General features: G+C 39.4%; 3 protein-coding genes across 4 annotated transcripts in view; 2 read left to right on the top strand and 1 right to left on the bottom strand.

The window, feature by feature from the left end:
• Positions 1 to 453: 453 nt before the first annotated feature.
• LOC146687837 (mitochondrial adenyl nucleotide antiporter SLC25A24-like) lies at positions 454 to 10,101 on the bottom strand. 2 transcript variants are annotated; one of them, XM_085440447.1, is made up of 11 exons: positions 9,908 to 10,101; positions 6,656 to 7,046; positions 6,319 to 6,445; positions 6,109 to 6,196; positions 5,843 to 5,954; positions 3,711 to 3,869; positions 3,470 to 3,622; positions 3,255 to 3,362; positions 2,978 to 3,145; positions 2,642 to 2,792; positions 454 to 826 (listed from the first exon to the last, which is right to left on the bottom strand). In XM_085440447.1, exons 2-11 carry the CDS (start codon positions 6,830 to 6,832, stop codon positions 645 to 647), a joined length of 1,425 nt encoding a protein of 474 aa, XP_085296573.1. In that variant the 5' UTR covers positions 6,833 to 7,046; positions 9,908 to 10,101; the 3' UTR covers positions 454 to 644. The 2 variants fall into 2 exon arrangements, with proteins under 2 accessions (XP_085296573.1, XP_085296574.1); XM_085440448.1 differs by having other exon boundaries at positions 6,656 to 6,873.
• Positions 9,324 to 17,264, top strand: LOC146687836 (EEIG family member 2-like). Its single transcript, XM_085440449.1, has 11 exons — positions 9,324 to 9,681; positions 11,341 to 11,461; positions 11,712 to 11,741; positions 12,184 to 12,300; positions 12,775 to 12,821; positions 14,130 to 14,233; positions 14,517 to 14,612; positions 14,708 to 14,915; positions 15,117 to 15,253; positions 15,753 to 15,816; positions 16,084 to 17,264. Exons 1-11 carry the CDS (start codon positions 9,536 to 9,538, stop codon positions 16,124 to 16,126), a joined length of 1,113 nt encoding a protein of 370 aa, XP_085296575.1. The 5' UTR covers positions 9,324 to 9,535; the 3' UTR covers positions 16,127 to 17,264.
• Positions 17,265 to 17,709: 445 nt separating this feature from the next.
• The window catches only part of prpf38b (pre-mRNA processing factor 38B), a 6,754-nt gene continuing 3,362 nt past the window's right edge, over positions 17,710 to 21,101 (top strand). Inside the window, exons 1-4 of the mRNA XM_085438769.1 lie at positions 17,710 to 18,141; positions 18,597 to 18,665; positions 18,894 to 19,045; positions 20,343 to 20,403. Of these exons, the coding sequence (XP_085294895.1) occupies positions 17,932 to 18,141; positions 18,597 to 18,665; positions 18,894 to 19,045; positions 20,343 to 20,403 (492 nt within the window). The 5' untranslated portion in view covers positions 17,710 to 17,931. The remainder of the gene's footprint in view (positions 18,142 to 18,596; positions 18,666 to 18,893; positions 19,046 to 20,342; positions 20,404 to 21,101) is intronic.

Genomic DNA, 21,101 nt, shown 5'->3' with positions numbered 1-21,101 from the left:
TGTATAGTTATAAAACACATCTTCTGATGTTATCATCAGATTTACACACACATAAGGCACATTTAAATCGTTATCAAACAGAGAGATCGGTGGTTTTCACATTGCACAAGATGTGTGTCTTCATTCACACACTGTTCCAGTGTTAACAAGTATTCGTTTGTCCAAGCCAGCTATTTTTAGTGGACAGCTGCTGATTGGAGAACAGTTTGTTTGGAACCGCTGTCACTTAGGGCAGGTGTTTACAAAATCATGTATACAGTGCATAGACATGTGAAAGGTTCAGCTGACATAGCGTCATTTTTCAAACAAAGGAAACGCACAACGCTATGTCGCGTATTTGTTTCATCACAGTTTAAAGGAATATCCGTGGCATAAATGAAATGAGCCATTATACTTAACACGTTTTAGTGTTTTTCCAGAACTGTCTTTTTGTGTGTAAATAACGCAAGTAAATGCAGGAAGAATGGTATGTTTTACAGTAAGAAAAAAAACATTTGAGCATGCATACCACAAATTATTAATGCTTTAACTACTGGCAGACGGCTCTTAAAACATGCACTGTATGCTTGATTGCCGTCTGTCTTTTTGGAATTATTTCAGGCATTTTCAAGTCTGACATATTAAGTAAACCTTTTTTTGCAGTATCATTTGGAGATCCCTAAGCCACTCTTCATATACTCATAAACCACGTAGCTAATGCTGACTGCAGGAATGACTTTCATGAAGTTCGGCAGGATGCCCCGGTAGAGTCCAAAAACACCATCTTTGGCTACAATCTTCTTCATCAGAGAACTCATAGAAGGCTGGTTTGATGGTTCCAGAGATGCTGCAAAGAAATATTAGCTATGTTAGAGAACCAATTAAAAAGCAAAAAATAAACTCACTGGCCACTTTGTTAGGTACATCTGCCCAACTGACTTAATGCAAATATGTAATTAGCCAGTCACATAACAGCAACTCAACATATTTAGACATGTAGCCATGGTCAGGACGACCTGCTAAAGTTCAAACTGAGAATCGTTTAAGTGACTTTGATTGTGGCTGGTTGTTTTTGTCAGACAGGCTGGTCTGACCATTTCAGAAACTATTGATCTGCTGGGATTTTCCCACACAGTCGTCTCTAGGGTTTATAGAGAATAGTTAGAAAGAGAAAACATCCAACGAGTGCCAGTTCTCTTGGTGAAAATGCCTTGTTGATGTTAGATAACATGTAAGCATGGATCCATCCTGTCTTGTATCAAACAGTTCAGGCTGCTGGCAGTGTAATGGTGGAAGAAATACTTTTTTTTTTAGCACATGTGGGGTCCCTTAGTACTAGGGATGGGTACCGATACCCTGTGCCATTATGGCACCGGTTCTGACATAAACGGTAGTAACCAGACCGAAAAGCAGCGCACATTTCGGTGCTTTTTTTTTTCCTGAGATGTCATACACTTTGGATTCCAGCCAATCATTTTACCTTTCCAAGGATAGTAGGCGGGCCCAGGTACGTACGTTCTTTTAGAGCAGAGCTACAGATTAAAAATGCCCAAGGCGAAGCGGTCAAAAGTCTGACTGTACTTCACAGCAAAAGATGCAAACTCAGCAGCCTGCAACAAGTGCTTTAAGGTGATACTGTGATACTGTCAAAGGACGTAACACCTCGAATCTAATGAAACACCTGGTGACGCATAGCGTTTTTTTAAAAGCCGAGAAATGCACCGTATTTGATAGCTTGCTGCGAGACCTTTCACTGAGCACATCTACTGCGGATGTGGTAAATCTCCATTAGCGAGTTAGTGCGGATCGCCCCGTGCATGGGGCTGGACGGTGCTTATCATTTTGCAGAAAAAAAGAGACTGCTGAAAATAAAAACGTAAGAGGTTTTTGGACAAAGTTTGTGTTCTCCATTCTTAAGCACCGGTTCGAGCACCGGCACCGTTTCAAAAGTACCAATTTGGCACCTTACTTAGTACCAACTGAGCATTGTTCAAGCACAGCAGCCTACCTTAGTATTGTTGCTAATCACGCCCATCCCTCTATGACCACAGTGTACCATCTTCTGATGGTTAATTCCAACAGGATAAAACCTCATATCACAAAACTCAAACCATCTCAAACTGAGATTTTGAACATGACAATGAGTTCACTGTTCCTCAGATGGCCTCCACAATCACCAGATTTCAATCTAAGAGGAGAGTCACATTGTGGATGCCAGTATGAACCAAGGATTGTCTCTGGGGAATGTTTCCAGCACCTTGCTGAATCTATACCAAGAAGAATCCAACCTGATAACAGCAACATGTAACTAATAAAATGGCCAATAACAGCCAACATTTTTGTCTATTCGTTTCTTTACTCATATAGCACTGATTTGTCAGTTTGTGAGACCATGACCCTGTCTAAATGTTACACTCAAAAAACAACTTTCATCTCAAAGTGAACAACATTAAAGAGGAATGCCCTTTTTCAGATGGAGCCCCTTTACATTACGTGGGCTGTAACACAAGTATATATTTACAGAAAACATGGATCACTTTTACAGAACCTTTACACCATCAAATGCAACCCGCCCACCTTGAAAAATATTGTGCTATTATTATGCTACGAAGGGGCTACCTAGTTATGTCATTACTATTTTCAAATATCAGGCTGTGTTTACCTTGTGCTTGCATCCGAGTGCGCACAAGTGCGAGTGGATAGCTTGCCAGCTGGCCACAGGTACTAGAGATGGTTCCACAGCCCAGCAACACCAGCACTCCAGGGTTGGCTGACTCAGTGGCGTAATGTGCCAACCAAGTGTTCTTTAGAGTCTAGAGAGTTATGATAAGAGAAATGAGAATTCAGCTAATGTGCAAAATCAGCATAACACAAAACTTTCTCTCATTTAATTTAATGCAACTCTGCACGATGGATTGGTTTAGTGCGCATATAAATGATCTAATTAACTGAAGTGCAATCCATGGTGAAATATCCATGCGTCACAAAGCCAGCATACCTCATAAACAGCCAGGTCTATCCCAGCGTAGGGAAGGATGCCCAGTGAGTTTGGTACGTAGCCCTTGTAGAAAGCTTTGACGCCCTCCTTCCTCAGGATCTTCTTGGCACAATCAAACATTCCTGCATACTGGCCAGTTTTCCTAAGCGTCAACCGCGTCTTTAATACCTAAGAGAGAAGCAATGCATAAAAAATACAAAAGAGGTCAGATTCGGTTGGTTTGCGTGGAGAGGAGGTGTTACCACATCCAGTGAGGCAGCATCACAGATCTTGTTACCTCCATTGGGTAGATTGTTGTCTGTGCTGTGGCCCCAGCCAGAGAGCCAGCCAGAAACCTCTGGTGGGTCTCAATCTTCGCTCCTTCTGATGATAACAACCTCTTATACTGTAGCAGAAAACGTAAAAAGCCACAATATTTGTTACTACATTTAATAGCTGCAAACAGAAGTATTTAAAAAAAAAAATTCACATTTCAGCGGTATGGTTCCTTACTTGTTCATAAGCCATGAACTTAATCGCCGTCTCGGGTGCAATCTTTAAAACATTTATTCCATTTCCCCTCCACAGCGAAGTCACACCTCCTTCTGCAATCATTTGCTTAAAGCCCCCTAGCAGACTTATCCGGTTGGCCTTTGAAGAATGAACCTGCAGTGCAAATATATGCTTTAAGTAAAACACGGTCACAGACATCTATTTATCCATCTATTTGTTCCACTTCTGTCATATTTCTCACCTGCATGAAGACTTTCACTCGGTCCAGTGGGGCAGTACCGGTACGAGAAACAGCCCCTGCCACAGCACCTGCAACAAGCTGCTTCCACCAGCCACCTGTGCTCTTCTCTTCCTCTGTGAATTCATCTGGGATTGCAAGACTGTCACCTATGTCCAGAACCTAGTGATTACATAAGCAGATTTACTCAGCGAGACCAAATTCATGAACCCTGGCACATCTGATTTACAGTCATGGGAAAAAGAAAGCTCTCACAGGACTCTAAGCAGTCCAGAACCATTTTTAGCAACAATAACGTTAAGTATGATCATTTTTATCAGTCTTTTGCGTCAATGTGGATGAATTCTTATTTAAAACATTGCTTCACTTCATTGAGGTTTGCAGGCACAGCTCTCTTAAGGTCCCACCCCAGGATTTCAGGTTGAAACCTTGATTCTTTTCTTTTTCAGCCATTCTGTTCATTCTGCAAGACAGATGGCCTCATATTTGACTCTAGAATACTTAATTATACAGAGGGGTTCGTACTCAGTGGCTGCATGGTACTTCCTCCTCTGTGCTGGCAGCTGTTATGAGGCGTTTGTGCTGATATGCTGAGTTTGGTTTTCACAGCTTTAAATATATTGATGTGCATTATGGCCAAACATCTCCAGCTTGGTCTCATCTGTCCAATGACATTGTTTTCACAAGACTGCATAGAGTCCTGTGAAACCCTTATTTTTCTTCTGACTGCATGTTTGTGAGCAGACGGGATAATACTGTAGATACAAACACAGACTCTTATTAGTATTTCTCTTTATGTGTAATACACATTATAAAATGCCTTATAGGTGAATTTCTTTGCCTTTGATAATGACTCTTTCACTGAAGGGTTGTGCCACTTAAGGGTTTCTTTGTGTGGTTTCAAATGTACAAGGTCAAAAACAACAACTTCTCCTTTTTGAGGTCAGTGATGCAGAAGCAGTTATATTGTAACCAGAAGGCAACATTTACAAAATCTTCAACACGAGCTGTCAGCCAAAAGATGAAAACATTATAAAAAAAACAACAACCACCACTATTTTAGATGTGTAAATCATTTAAAAGGGTTGTAAAAAAGGATATGCAGTGAGGAAAAGCTGAAACCCTTTGAGCCAAAGAATGATTTGAGCTCCTTGTCCTTTCACTAGAATAACTACCGAGCTGAATAAACCCTTATCTAGTATATGCAGCGTTTTCCCCAAAGCTTAAAGCACTACTGTGAGCTCTATTTGAAGCTGAAAGTCAAACTTAGAGTGCCAAGTGGGAATTTTCAACTGTAACGCCGCCTCAAGTTGGACTTACAACTCAAGATGTCAGTGCAGCCCCACCAAACCTGAATTAACAATCCAACATGGCAGCAGTATACGAAAACACAGTAAAGCTGTACAACTTCTAACCTGTACTATCAATGTTGTATAGCTCCCTAAATGAGCCACTCACAGAGCACTGACCAGACTCCATCCATGAATGTCCTGCAGCACGGTTTATAAGTATTGCCAGTGATGGATACATGGCTCTACCTTGCTAAGAAGCACAACAAATCCTGTTTTCCCTCTTTTCCTACTTTAATACTGGAGCACGCTCAGTTCGGTAGAGACACCCAGCTCTGATATCTGACTTCTGAGATAAATGGAACACATCATTAGTTAAAAACACACTCTACTGGCAGTCTAATGCAAAGCTAAGGGGAAAGGCAAAGGTTCTTGGACTTGCTGCGGTCATCTGTAGGGCACGTTTCCTGTATGACAATGCAGTTCTGCCTGAAAAAGACTTCAGATACAAGCTCTGTGAAGGACAGGCACTGTTTGGCTCGTGGCTAAAATCTTGCGCTGAACAAGTACTAGAGCAATCAAAGATGTCTTTCTTAGCACTAGCAAGAGGTGGAGGAGTGAGCTGGGGGGGGGAGTGTGCTGCTATGACCTAATTATCTTGCCCAGGTCACCACTTCCAAAGCTGCTGCCTTGTGTGAACTGCAGAGGAAATCTATAAAGCTAGCACGAGAGGACTACACAGCATGTGATTCGCTTCACAGCAACTGCCTCTGTGTGTGTACGTCCACTAAAAGCACTTGTCTGTGATACAGACAGTATATGTGAGTGATTTTATATGATACATACTGAGGAGTGTTTCCAGTAGCGTATAATCTCTTCCAGGTTGTGAGCAGGGCATAACAGGAAGTGTTCCCTCCACTCGTTCCAGTCAACCATCATGGTTCCATCTATATCCATACTGAGGAAACACAAGTTTTTATCCTATGAAATGTATGATTATTGTATGGAAGTACACTATCCGATCACATATACTTCACATAATCTTAAATTTTATTCTTCAGACACATTGTAACCAGACACATGTCACAGTGCGTAAAAAGTGGAGGTCAAACCTCTGTAAGATTTTTAGGGCATCCTCTCCGCTGACACCTATGCCCAGCTCTGCAAGAGACTGCTGGATCTCTGAGGAATCGATGCGCCCTGACACATAAACACTCCAGTGAAACAAGCTGCAGTATGTGACTGTGTAAACATTCACTGGAAAGCCATGTGACTAAAGCAGAGCGTTCATTTATTTCTTGCAACCTCCCTCCTCTCCCTACCATCATCATTTTTGTCCAGGCTCTTAAACGTCAGCCACAGCTTCTTCTCGTGCTCCTTCAGATACTTGGTAAACTCGTTGAAGTCCAGGCACCCGTCTTTATTTTGGTCACCAGATGACACTATTTTCTGTAAGGTAGAGATATAGTGTAAGTGTCTCTTCATTTATATTCACAGTGTCTCACTCTCTGTCTCTAAAACACACACACACACACACACACACACACACACAGGCTGTTAAGTGTCACATTACTACGGAAATGCATGCAAAACGAGCAGGCCAGGACTTGAAACTCATATCTCTGTGTGAGTCCTCTCCCTCAGCAGACTGATATTTACCTGTGCAGCACCCTGGCGGAATATGCCCATTGCCTTGAGGCCCTCTCGTAATTCAGCAACATCCACCTTCCCATCTTTGTTGGTATCGAGCCTTTCAAACAGGTCCTGGTACGACCTCTCACTGTCGGTATCCCAGCACCGGGCATTTGACAGTAACGTCCGTAACGTCTGATACATTGTAGAGCTAATGTGCAAACTGGGTCCAGACCTGAGCCGTCCTGCAGTCGGAGTCAAATTAGCAAGCCATACTGAAAATCACCCATAAATCCAATGCAAAATCCACATGCGAACTCGTCGTAGGCAGTGACAAATCGGGCTTTTACTCGGGTTATTCTGCAGCCTGCCCTATGCAAAGGTGCGCTCCGGAGCGTTTCGGGGGAACTGCAGTGATCTGTGGGCGGAGCAGTGTAGGCTACGTAACTACACAGAGTTTTTTACGGAAAAGCGGGAAACATGGCAGCATATGAAAGCGGTGGAGAAAAAAAAAAAAAAAACTCACGGAGGGACCATATGCATAATCCGGCTTATGATTTTAAAACCGAAGTTAATCATTGTTTGCCCATGTGACATGTGAGAGTGCATAACAGAGGACATTTAATCTTTTCATGTAACAGGACGTGTGAGTACAGCGCAGCACCGCTCCACTCCAGCAGAGGGCGACGTTTCACTGCACAGAAACAGCAACGGGGTAATACTAAACTGTATGCATAACACACTGAGGTTATTATAGGTAACTAAACCAGATTTCAGTCAACTTGAATTACCCCCCCCCCCCCCCCCCCAAAAAAAAAAAAACAAAAAAACAAAACAAAACAAAAACAAAAGAAACCCCCAACTTTATAAAAAAAAAAGCAAAAACGAACTGAACAATCAAGCAGTCCCTGACACGACAGCCTTTGTGTTGTAATATTTGTTCTACACTTTTAAATCGTACCCTTGATAAATGTTTCTGTACTATAGCAAACAAAAAGACAGGCAAACTAAGCTTAAATATGAACAATCAAATCCACTTTGGAAAATAACTGAAAGTAAATTGGACTGAAAACCAAAGCATTTTAAAAAGTAAATAAAAAGGCAAAACTATAATAATGATAGTTTTTAAATGTTCTTCAAAGAACCATTTTAAAAAAGGTTCTTTGAGAAACCATTTAAACCATTTCTTAATGGTTCTTTGGGGCACCTTTAAAGGTTCTTCAGTGAACTACTGAAAGAAATGGTTCTTCAAAGAACTATTGCTTGAAAGGTTCTTTGTGGCATTAAAAAGGTTCTTCTATGGTATCAGTCTAAAGAACCACTTTTGGTTCCAGTTGACACCTTTATTTTTACGAGTGTAGAGTAGCCTATACTATATGTGCTGATAACTGCTGTTTCAGCCTGTTGACTGGTTATGCATCAGCTCAGGATTGCTTAAATTTGAGCGACTTCTGGTTTATTTTGTGAACGGTATAAAAGTCACGTCTAACCACAAGTTGGATACTTCCTGCCATTCCCATGGATGACACCCAAAAGTGTCCGCACGTCTACATTACTGACAAATGAGGCTATGTTTTAGATAAAGAAAAAAAACTTTTATCCATCAGTCTTTTAGTAGATTCAAACATCTCCACCATAAGCTAGAAGATTAAAGCTGCTCACAGCCATAATGTGCTATCTGGTACTTTTCCCATGTGTTGTTTTTATATATTTTTATTTTTCAGTAAAGCAACTGAACGCATTCAATTTAAATTTTATTAAGATAATTCTTTCATCTCTCATATCACATCCTGTTTGCACGTTGTTCTATTTTATCTTGTTAAGGTAGTCTACTTTATTTAGCTGATTTTATTATAGAATGTAAAGTCATGTGAAAAACAAAGATTTCACCGGACTGCATGTAGTCATGCTAAAAACAAAGTAAATCCTTCCTTATTTCAGGGTAATTAAGCGATTAAGTAACAACCAGGTTTATTAATTGATCAGGAAGTATGAGCACCTCTTTAAAAGCAGGGATTTTGGCAGTTTGCTGATTTGAAGCGTTCAGTCTTCCCAGGAGTGGATGCCCAAGCAAATTCAGCCCAAAGCCACAACATGTGATGCTTAAAGAAATAAGAAGAACATCACACCACAGTTTAGGTTTGCAAAACTGCCTCAGAGCAAACCACGCGATATCTGGACTAATATCCTTTGGACAGATGAGAACAAATTGGGGATGTATAGCCATAATGAACAGCACCACATCTGTAAAAACCTTTTCGCATAACTTTATTCAGGTTTTCCAAACCTTTTTTGTGAAAGTAAATGTTATCATTTTTTATTATTATTATTGTCCTCAGCTAGCAATTACTTCTGTAATGATCACTTTGCTCACTACTGATAGAAAGATAAGATAAGATAAAGGTCAGGTCAGGTTAAACCGTATACAGTCTGAGATGACATTGTTCCATGCATTTATTAACAACGTTTACATTTTAATAGTGCTAACTGCGGACAACTCAACTTTAAACCATCTTGTTTTGCATTTCCTCCTTTTGTCACATGCCACCTTCTGTTTTGTCTTTTATGGTCAGTGCTGACCCCCCACAAGAGGTGTTGCTGGTGTTGCCCCAGTGAGTTTCAGCCACACTGTAACAACTGTACCAATACCCACCTACACACGTTAAATTCGGGCTGTCGGCATTTCTTTTTTTTCCCTTTAACCTAGCTGTCCAATCACACCGCGGAATTTCCCTGGCGTCATTAATATTGTGTTTCAGTGGGTGGGAAGGAAGAGATTTGAACTTTGAGTCGTGTCTGCAGAGCAGCGACAGCTGAGTGAGCAGCAGAGACAGCTCGGAGAAAGTGTTCGGCTGTCTACCACCTCCACAGTTTCACCCGGATACTTGCGCTGCACAGTCTCACATCATGTCGTTTATTCTTATGAAGAAAAAGAGATTTAAATTTAAGGTGGACTTCGACTTGGAGGAATTGTCGTCGGTTCCCATTGTCAACGGAGTTTTATTTTGTAAAGTCAGACTACTGGATGGAGGTTTTGCTGAAGAGTCCTCCCGGTAAGATTTTTCTTATAATTTAATTTAGCTATTTATAGCAACAGGTCACTAGTTGTTTGGGAAGACTTTCATCAGTCAGGCCCAAATTCAGCTTATTTTTGACATCTGTTTGCATTTATTGCGTCGTGGTTGCTTCTTCGGTGCCTACAGCATTCCGCTGTATTCGTAGCTGACGTTTAGCTAACTCAACACCAGCTGTTCGCTAACTTAAACAACTTAAACTTACCTCAACGACAGTTGAAGACCTGTATGTAAGGAGGCAACAGAAAAGACCAGCAGAGTGATTTAACGCATTAAAACGAACACAGAGACTCTCGTTCGTCGTTTCAAGAGACAGATACTTTTTTTAAAATCTAACCCATATTTGTAAAGTTTATCTAAGCAATTGCTAAGCAACAACTGCTGTTAATTGTGTAGTGGAACAGTGAGACCACCGGTTGGGATATTAACAATAATGGTTAACATTGGGGTGTTTGTTTGTTTAATATAACACTGACTCTGGTTGAAACAAATATTTAAAGTTATACTTTCATTCATTGTTTTTCTAATGATTAAAAAAAAATACAAATCTACAGTAATCACGTGTCCCTAATTTATGGCAGTGAGAAGCCCCAGAACAGATTGTTGTTTTTTCAATTCAAAGGCGCATGCTAGGTCATAGTCTCCTGGGACGCTGTTTTTTACTGTACGTTACTTTAATGAGTCACTCTGGAAAAACGGAGTCGGAAGCGCTGGCCCTCATTACTTTGCTATGGTAACTCTCCCTAAACTATTGTGTAAACACGGTATTCTTAAGTTTATCCTGCCTCAACCACTGCTTTTTATTTCCTGCTTCCTTTGCAAATAACCTGCAAACACTCTGTCTGTCTGTCTGTCCGTCCGTCCGTCCGTCCACCCACCCATACATACCTTAAAAAAACAACAACAATAAAACAACTTTGTTCCCAAAGTTTGTAAAAGTTTTAGCTATCATTTATTTATTTGGCTGATTTTTCAGGTTTTGACTGGTGATCCTGTGCATGGAGCTTTTGTGTCTCAGTGATTGTAGATGTAATTGCTCGATAATAACTTGTCCAAACCATAACTTTCCTTTTTGGAAGATAGATAGATAGATAGATAGATAGATAGATAGATAGAGAGTCTGCAATGATAGGATTGCATTCAGTTTCATTGCACATGTGGAACAACAATAAAGATGTGTTCTGTTTTATTCTACTGCCCAAAAAACTACCTGGCTACTTTTGTGGTTTTGAGAGCTGCTTTTAGAAGGACAGTATAAAAACTATTTAGAAGCATCTCATTATACTTCTTGAAAACCTGCATACAAAAATAAAACTGTGACATTTCCTAACATAAAAGAATGTGCTAAATTGATACGCATGTTTGTTACTCAATATCAGACTATTGCAGTTAAATATTTGCTGAGGATGAGTTATCTCAAGACATCATCTGATAGACAACGAAGGACAAGGGTTGGAAATTAGCAATAGCTATAAACTTTATATGCAGCACACCAGTTTGAGAATTGCGGAAGCATAAAAGGAGCTTGTTTACTGCTTGAATAAGTGCTAATCCTTTCTTCTCCACACATTTGGAAGCTATTAAGATACTGTGATATATCTGTATGTCCACTAGTGATTAAATCCACTTGTCTTACAGGGAGCCCGTCCAAGCCAACTGTGTGCGCTGGAAGAAGAAATTCTCTTTCATGTGTAAGATGAGTGCCAACGCTGGGACGGGTGTGCTAGACCCCTGTGTGTGCCGTGTGTCGGTGCGCAAGGTACAAAACCCTTTGTTTCTGTTTTGCTGACACAATTTAGAATGCACAGTGTGAGTTGTTCCATAGCCATAGTTCATGCAGTGAACAGAGACTTGAGTGTCTATTTACATAAGGTTAGAAGAACTGTTGTAACTTCAACACAGCAGTTCATTGTTGTTCACGGACTTTAGTTGTCCTGCAAAAACTTATAGAGGCAAGGAATAGTAAATAAACAGGCAAATGATGTGATATCACTTTTTTGTCATTTCAGGAATTGAAGGGTGGAAAAACATACGCAAAGGTAACACTTTTCTTCTAAAGTGTGTAGAATTGTTGTGGTGGAAAGAAATCTGCTTAATAACAAGTCTTATCAAACCTTTCTAAGATAACGATGATAACGAGGCGTCCTTCAGATGCCCTGAGAATTTTTATTTTTTTTTAATAGCTTGCAGTTTCTGGCTTTGGTCACTGATTGGGGGGAAAAAAAAGACTGACATGTTAACCAATAACTCCAATGAGGAGTTAAAGAATTAAGCAATCTTATTTCTCAAGTTTCCAAGATCCCAACTCATGCAGGTTACATTGTTTCCCATAACTAGACCTGCATTGAATTTCTGTGTTTGTAGGACTTAAATCTCGTGATCCTTTGTAAAAAATAAAATAAATAAATCTATATTTAAGGTATGTCAGCTGACTTCTAATCAGTTCAAACTTGTTGAGTTGTCACTTTTCACTCTGCACAGCTGGGCTTTGCTGACTTGAACCTGTCTGAGTTTGCTGGGTCTGGCAGCACAGTACGACGCTGTCTCCTGGAGGGATATGACACAAAGAACACCAGACAAGATAACTCAATTCTCAAGGTATGACAATGATGCAAGACACACAGCTTTAAAACAACAATAAATAAGATGGAAAGGGACCTTAAGAGTATCTATCACACTGGTCATGTGTTGTCACAGTTCAGTAGTTCACTCTTGTTTGTCTGTTCACATTAAGAAAACTAAGTGAATTTCTCAATAGACAAGAACACATATATATGTGAGGAAGCTGAATGTGTGACATACATTGGGGAAAAAGTGAGCGCCCTGAAAGCTGAGACAAGACATGTCTGAGCTTGTGACTTGTAAACTACCTGCACTGTGGGAATGAGGTTAAAATATATGTGTTCCTCCAGGGGCAAAGAGAAAGACATGCAATCAACTTTCTCAGAAAATCTTATTATATTAACCACACTTAAAAGATACCGTGTGAAACCAAACTAGAAAGCAGAAAGCTGTATGCCTTTGTATTCCTTTCTAAAGCTGCCAATCCTGTTGCTCTTGTCTCTGTCACAGGTTGTCATCACCACACAGCTTATGTCTGGAGATCCCTGTTTTAAAACGTAAGAGTGCTTCTTCAACCTAACATCTCACACGTGCAACTAAGAAATTCTTAAATTATCTTTTTTTTAATATATATATATATATTTATTTATTTATTTAATTTTGATAAATACTCAATTTGGTTTGCATGCCTAACTGCAAAGCTTTACATTTGTGGTTGCAACGAAAGTCTGCTCCTGAGGTATAAACGTCTGCTTCTAACCTCAGAGGAAGTGCTTTCTTGACTTCTTGTCTGTCCTAAAGTGACACCCTTACACATGTTATCAGTAATGAGATCCAGAGAAGTAATGGCAAAGTACTTTGTAGGTAAGGCCTTATTGTTGTCTTATCTGAGAGCTAATGATGCCTCACCCAAAACATTGAGCTGCCCAACCTTAAGAGTGACCAATGGCTGATATGTGATCAGAAGCTTTATGTAGAACAGGTTTGTCGCAAATGATGTGATGTAATGTCGCACTCCTGGCAAAGACTGTACCATGTGCAAACATTAAGCTGCCTTTCTTGATATTTCTTTCCTGTTTCAGCTCATGCTTAGTGTAATAACACACAAGCTGTTGCCCTGGAGATGTCTAGAGCTTAGTCACCCACCCACAGAGTGTTACTCATTGTGTGTGTGTGTGTGTGTGTAGGATTTACAAAGCGGAGGAGAAAGGATGCTCTTTTTTTCACACTTTGTAGAACTCACGTTACTGTGCCTTTTGTTGTTTGTCAAACTAGAGGTTGCTCATAACTTGCTTATAACTAATACTAACCAGTGTGATCAAACAGCCAGTTGTTTATGAGTAAATGTGTTTGAATATTATCGTCAAAGTTACACAGAAAGTGTGTTTACATGGATGGTTGATATTTTGACTTGGCAGTAAAAGCACCAGCTGATTCCAGTAGGGACACACCAGCTGTGAAGCCAACATGCTTTCTGGCTGCATGTGTTTTTGAATTTGCCCTTCATTTTAATGTCATCTACATACGTAAAACATGCACTTTATACAGTTGTGGCAGAATATCTGCCCACCACAGACACACTTGCATAGAAACGCTTACCCAAAAGTATTCAGAAACCACTTATGTGTTATTTCCAGCTATAGTAGGTGTCTATGATAGCACAACACCAGCGACAGCTGTTCCAGCTGTAGCAAAAGGTGTCACAGTTGAATCAGTGAGCAACCCGGCAAGCTCACCTAGTCGTGAATTATCAATTCAGTAACCAGCTGTGGTTTCCATGCCACAATAAGCCAAAAGGTCTGATGTAGGGAAGCTTTGTTTACATAAGTTTTAATGAAGTTAACCAAAACCTGTGTTCCCTTTAGTCCCCCATCTACAGCCATGACTCTGGGGATCCCACAGGCAAATGCAGAGGGTCTACTTGAGGGGAGGAAAGGAGGAGACATGCACATATCACACTCAGTCTCTGGTACGTATATGTAGCTTATGGCAAATACCCTTTAATATTACTGGTCAGTTTCTTACAGAAACACAGATATTTTTTGGGAGACTGTAATGGGGTCGAATATGAAATCAATATTCCTTAATCATGACACTGGATAGCAGTAGCTGCATTTACGTTTTATCATGTTTTATCATGTTTTGTTATGTTTTGTCAATTATGATAGCAAAGCTATAAAAAATGTCTGATTTCTATTTAATTTACTGCAATTTATTATAATTTACTGAATACATCACTTTTTTTTTAACAGGGACTCCAGGAAAGTCTGTATCAGTGCCAGAGGAGCTGGTAACGTTTGGTCACTCTCGAACACCCAGCTATGCAAGTCAGCTGTCAAAAATTTCAGGTAGAAATACTGTGACACACATTTATTCACTTTAATCATTGGAAATGTTCTCATATTTATTTACTATATGGGTTTTTCCCCCTCACATGCTGTAGGTTACAGCTCAAACAACTCCAGTTTAACAGATCTGAGCCATCGGCGGAGTGGGTCAGGAGGTTCTGCCTCTACGGGCATCGGCAGCATCCTTGAACACAGTGATCAGCAGGTGGAGAGAGGAGAGAAGGAGAATAAGACTACTCCCCCAGTCCCAGCAACTTATCATCATACGTTTGACAGCCCTGCAATACATTTAAAGGCTCAAAGGTGATACAGACAGTTACTCTGACCTTGGAATAGTATGCTATTGATAAGATGGTGGTCTTTTGACCACTATTACATTATTTCCATGCTCTATTTAACCTGATGACAATGTATAGTATTTCCTAATTTATAAATGACATTTTTTTTCTTGGTGTTTGAACCCTGTATTTGCAATACTGACCCATGTTTCTCTTCCCTTGTTAGACACCCAGTCAAGCAGAACTCTGTGGAGAATCAGCTGAAAAGAGTCGATGCGACCAGAGTGGATGCAGATGATATAATTGAGAAAATCCTCCAGAGCCAGGATTTCAGCCACGGATTCTTGGACTCCAGTGCAGAGGGTGTGTACTCCTGATCTTGGTGTGGAACATTTCCCACCATGTTGCAGATGGGATCAAGTTACTTTGAGGTGTCGCAACAGTGTAATGTCTCTAGGGGTTAATCCAAGTCCTTAAACCAATCTTGCCAAAGATGATTCATCTTTCATGAAGAATTGCATAACTTATCACAGTAATTCCATGAGGTGTGGTTTAAACTCACATCTGGATAGCTACCCTGTTACAAAGTCTTAGAGAGAGAAGAGTTGTTTGTTGTGTTGAGATTAAGAAAGGATGAGTCTCCCTGTTTATTGAGACAAATGTTGCACACATTTTTGTGTGGAAATGCATCCTCAAGTATAAACTACCTACCTCTGTTCCTGAAAAGATCTTGCTTGCCTAAAACTCATTTATTGGTTGATTTAACCTTAAAACAAGTGGGGCATTTTTTTAAGCCCTGACTATAGGAGCTGATTTTCATTTTTCTTATTTCTAATGTGTATTTGTGTTTGTGTTGCTGCAGAGGAGGGGCTCAGCTTGTTTGTTGGTCCTGGAGGAAGTACAGCTTTGGGAAGCCAGCACATGAGGTGGGTTTGATTATGTAACCATGGGTTGGGGGTGCAAGACACCAGACACCAAACATTTACTATAAATATGGGCAATTAGAAGAAGGCTAAATAAGGGTTCTGATAAGGACTCTGTGTATCTGCTTTATACTCTGTGTAACTGGTCTTCATGTTCTATACTTAAGGGGCACATTTTCATGATAAAAATCAGATCTGCCAGATCAGATGGCGATCCTTATATTGTGTGTGTTTTCCTGTCCTGTAACAAACTGCGGCATTCTCTTTCAGGGTCGCAATTGGAGCCTTTGAGCAGGTGGTCATCAAGCGCTAGGCTTTGGAAAGCACGTGTCCCCACAAAGGGTGCTGTATTATTCTGATGCAGAGGCCAAAGGATTGAACAGTGGCTTTACCATCAGAACTTGCACCATCTCATTCCAAGGGAGATCTAATTTCTCTTATGCAATCACTCTCCAGCTGATGTGCAGCTTAGCCAGGACAGCCCCCTAGTGTTCAGGAAGTGGAGCTGAAGGCCACGTTATTGAAACGTTTTGCAGACTGAGATAATTGGTGCACTGATCTTCTTGTCCTCTTTGGAAAAAGTAAGACATACTGTAAGTCTTCTGCTTACCCCACTTAGTGGCATTTTCATGCTGGGGTTTTCATTTAAAAAAAATGCTTAAAATAATTCCACATGTCCGTTAGAAGTCTTTGGTACAGCTGTGATTTTTTTTTTTTTTTTTTAATTCACATGAAGTGACAAGCCAAAATGTCTGTCAGTGAGTTTGTTTTGTTTTTGGTATTTAAGCTGCAAAAACAAAAGAGGGTTGTGGAAGAAATATGGCATATGACTGTGGGTTAAAGAGGGTTTTTTTCCTCTCTCTCATTTTTTTAACAGGTGTTTTCTGCAAGAAAGGTAAACTTTTGACATCTGTGAAAAGGATTTTATCTAAATGTAGATTCCAGACAATTGCACACCTCTACCTATGTAAAATCTAAGTATTATAAAACTGACAATGGTTATAGTTGGTTGGTTATTTATTGTGGTTATAGTAAGATTTTATTTTAATAATTCATGCTCAATACAAATGAACACCTTTCTTCATCTGGTTGTGATGAAGGGTTACAGCATTGAAAATATTGACATTAATACAGTTAATTGTGTGTGGATGTTAAGTTAATCAGAATCATAATAATAACAATAATAATACTAGTAATATTTTTTTTAGTCACAAATTTGTTTTACCAAATTAAAGATGTACAATGCTTAATGTATATTTTGCTGCCAAATATACATCTTTTTACAGCATCTGTATCAGTATGTCATTCTGACAACCCGCTGGTTATCATCACATGCACATATCAGTTTATAGAGATTAACTGTATATACACTCAGTCAGTTTGTTGACATTTTCCTGCATTTATTGTCAACTTTTTTTTTTTTTAAATAAAAATTTTAATTCTGGAAAGTTTCTATCTAGTATTTGTGCTTCATTTCTAAATCCTAGTGCAGAAGAGTGTGAAAGACAGCCACATTTCAACAAAATAATTAAAAATGAAAGTAAACACTGAAAGAGAAACCTCGATGTTTGGAATAACTGGATTTTGTGTCTAAATTCTTGAAATGTGCACGCCAAAACCATAGATATTTTAAAAAAGAAAATATAAAAAAAAAATTGACGATGCTGCTTCCGGTTTGGGGAAAGCCTTTTCAAAATAAGAATTCGCTAACGACATTCACACGAATACCAACAGAAAGCTTACGTGTTTTGAATTAGTTATACCTGGATATAATTGTAAAACCACATCTTTTAAAACCGCATTTGTTTGACCTGTCAAATATAACTTAAACCATTCCTGCGAGCTTGCATGCTTTTATTTTAAAAGTTAAACGCGCTGACGTATCAACGTCTCAGGACAGCAGCAGTGCACCACAATCGTCACACTTCCGGTTCCACCTCGCAGTACTTTAGCTACACCGACGGCGGGAAGTTATTATCATCAATTTAACTACATTTCACCGAGGATTAAACAGGCAAATTTATTAACGGTCGACAGTTCACTACCTAATGTTGATGGATCTGTAGCCGGATATACGCAAAAATTAAAGAAAGCATAGCGGTGGTGGATTCAGCTAACATGGCTACCGTCGGAAACCAGCTACCAACGCAGGCCGTTAGCAAGCCTACATCTGGAAAACATGGAAACGTACTGCCCCTGTGGGGCAACGAAAAGACTATGAACCTTAACCCAATGATTCTTACCAACGTGCTGTCTTCGCCGTATTTCAAAGTACAGCTTTATGAGCTAAAGACCTACCATGAAGTTGTGGACGAAATCTATTTCAAGGTAACGATAACAATAACATCTGCTGATGCTAACCCGCATGCTAGGTTAGGTAACCACGTCCAGTTTAGCTAGCAGGGTTGTAGCAGTGTACAACTGTCGTAAAGTAATAAGCGCAGCGGGGAGGGCAGGGTTTATATAATAATTCCCAATGCAGGCGAGGGAAGCTGGTGTTGTCGTGTTGTACAGCACAGTATGCGTATAACTTTGAATTACTGTTAGTTAAAGAGATTATTAACATTATTATATCAATTAAAGTGACCTTAATTGCCTTCCGTCGTTAACGTTAGAACTACTCCACTTGAGTTTGAGACCCGTTGATTGGGCATATGTTAAAGAAATATTAGGAAAGTAAATCTCTGTCGTTGTTTTGATAATCCCTTGAAGTCATAGAGTTGATTGGTGTGTGTGGGGTTTTTTTTTTTTCAAGCGGTTTGTGTTTGTCTGTGTGCCTGCAGGTGACTCACATTGAGCCCTGGGAAAAAGGAAGCAGAAAGACTGCAGGCCAGACTGGAATGTGCGGAGGGGTAAGTGAGAAGTACGTGCTTTTTGTACTCCCCACCTTTCCCCTTTTTCTGTGCCAGGATGAAGGATGGCTGCTTGATAAAGTCACTTAATCTGATCTGTAAACTGGTGAAATCAGTTGTGCACCATTACATAAGCTATAATTCACTGCACTTCCACTGGTGAGTTTAATAGTTTTGTGGCAATGTTGCAAATTAAAGTTTTCATTTAAACTTGTCTTCTTTCGCTAGGTACGCGGAGTAGGCACGGGTGGGATTGTTTCTACTGCTTTCTGTCTTCTATACAAACTGTTTACTCTCAAGCTGACTCGCAAACAGCTCATGGGCCTGATTACACACACAGACTCTCCGTACATCCGAGCCCTTGGTTTCATGTATATAAGGTATGTGTTATAACTCACTACAATTTTTTTTCTTATTTCAGAGGACAGATGAGTATGACTGAGATTTAGGACGACATAAAAAATCGAGCTCATTTTGAGATTAAAGTCGAAATGTAGACATTACAGTTGTGGTTTCAAGCCAAACAACTGCCCCAGCTCCCATGCCTTTTGTTTGGATGAGTTAGTGAGACAACTTGATCAGCTGTCTTATTGTGTCTTGTGATATAACATAACCATGGATATCCTTGCATCTTTGCACAAATCTGACCAACTTTTCCAAGTTTGTGTGTGTTGTTGCCTGCACCTTCTCCTCAGCATTCTTCAACTTATCAACACACTGTTTATGTGCCAAAAGATAATATTTTTCCTTGTAACTAAAACCATTTCACTAACTCATCAACATTAGACTTTAATCTCAACAATAGTATTTCGGCTTTAATATCAAAACTTTTTTTCCTTAACATGGCCCTAATGATCCGTAGATACATCATTGCAATTTAAATCATCATATTGTTTAGAAAAGTTTTCTTTGACCATCTCCAGTTTGCCTAAAAATAGTATAATCCAAAATATGGAAATGTATAATTAAATGAAAACTATATTATACACATTTAAGTTATAATTAGAATAACAATATTCCAGTAATTTTTTGGTACAACTTGTAATAACAAGAGTCCTAAAAAGGAAAGTACATTTTAAGAATTTGATGTTATAAAGTATTCTGCAAGTTTCTTTTGCATTATTGTGAACTACAAGTATATAATACTCAAAAATTGTATTTTGCAGTGTGAATTTATTTATTAGTGTTTGCTGAAATATGGACAATCTATTTTGAATTTTTCTCATAGGTAAACTGGACATTATTCAGATATGTTTCCATGTAGTTACAATTTATTTGTAAAAATATAATGCTTTTAACTGTAACAGTTTTTGAGGTTTACATGTTCACAAGTACACAAAACATGTTGGAAGTGGGATTATAGACTATTAATAAAAATAAAGATGTGCTTGTTTACACGAATAAAGCTAACAAAGGTTACTTTATATGCAAATCGGAGATGATCGAGCAGAATGGCTGTGATGGTTTGAGATGGAGTGATGTAAAGTTTTTGTTTTAGACCATCATGAGCATTAGTAATTAAAATCTTAATAAAATTTTTAAATAAGTTAGTGAAGCAATATGACTAGGCAATGTTTTGTTTAAATAATTACCTCAAATGTGTAAAGCATGTTGCTCCTGTAAAAGATTAGCTCAAAACGCTAAACTTCTGTGCTTGTGCTCCCTTTCCTGTCTCAGATACACTCAGCCCCCAACAGATTTGTTTGAATGGTATGACGGCTTCCTGGATGATGAGGAGGTATGTCACCTCGGGTAATAATTTCATGTTTCTTTCTCCTTCTCCTTGAAATGCACAGTTGAACGTCACTCATAAAAAGCTGTACTCCCCCACCCACCCCCTTGTGATGCTCATAGCTGATTTTTCACCTTTGCCTTCATTTGGCTTAATTGTCCCCAGTTTTTGTCCTCTAAACCTGAGTAGCTAGGTTACTTTTGCTCACTGCTCTGCTGCTGATTTTTATCGGGGTAAGTACCACACGTGATGCCGAGTAAATCTTTTAGTCACTGTAATTTTAAGGCATGCCCTCTGTTTTCTGACAAGCTTTTGTAAGGACTTGTTGCACAAAACTACATTTGGGATAAACCGCAATTGGAACACTGGCAAGAAATAAACACTGTGTTATTTAATGCATGTAAAATATTTGCTTACGTTAATTATTTTCATATTTAGGTGAAATCTAATTTTATCCCAGGCTGTGCAACCAGGCCTCCTCTGATGTTCTTTTGCATTATATTTGAATTGAATAATTCTGAAATTCTACCCAACTGGTTAATTCCCCTGTTTTTTTCTTTAGATGCCCATTGTGCAGCAGGTGAATTGGATATTGTATCTCAGCACTGTTGGTTTGCGTGAGTGCAAAGTGGCTGTTCTCTACCATATAAAATTGATAACTATTCAAATGGTGTGCACTTACCTACCTGCTCCAATCTGTGCTT

The sequence above is a fragment of the Copadichromis virginalis genome, linkage group LG18, assembly GCF_057382275.1.
Source record: "Copadichromis virginalis isolate Kocher_CV1m ecotype Utaka linkage group LG18, C_Virginalis_male_GT1.1, whole genome shotgun sequence".
Taxonomy (NCBI): Eukaryota; Metazoa; Chordata; class Actinopteri; order Cichliformes; family Cichlidae; genus Copadichromis; species Copadichromis virginalis.
The sequence above is the reverse complement of the archived record's forward strand: the minus strand, read 5'-3'. Positions and strand labels throughout refer to the sequence as shown.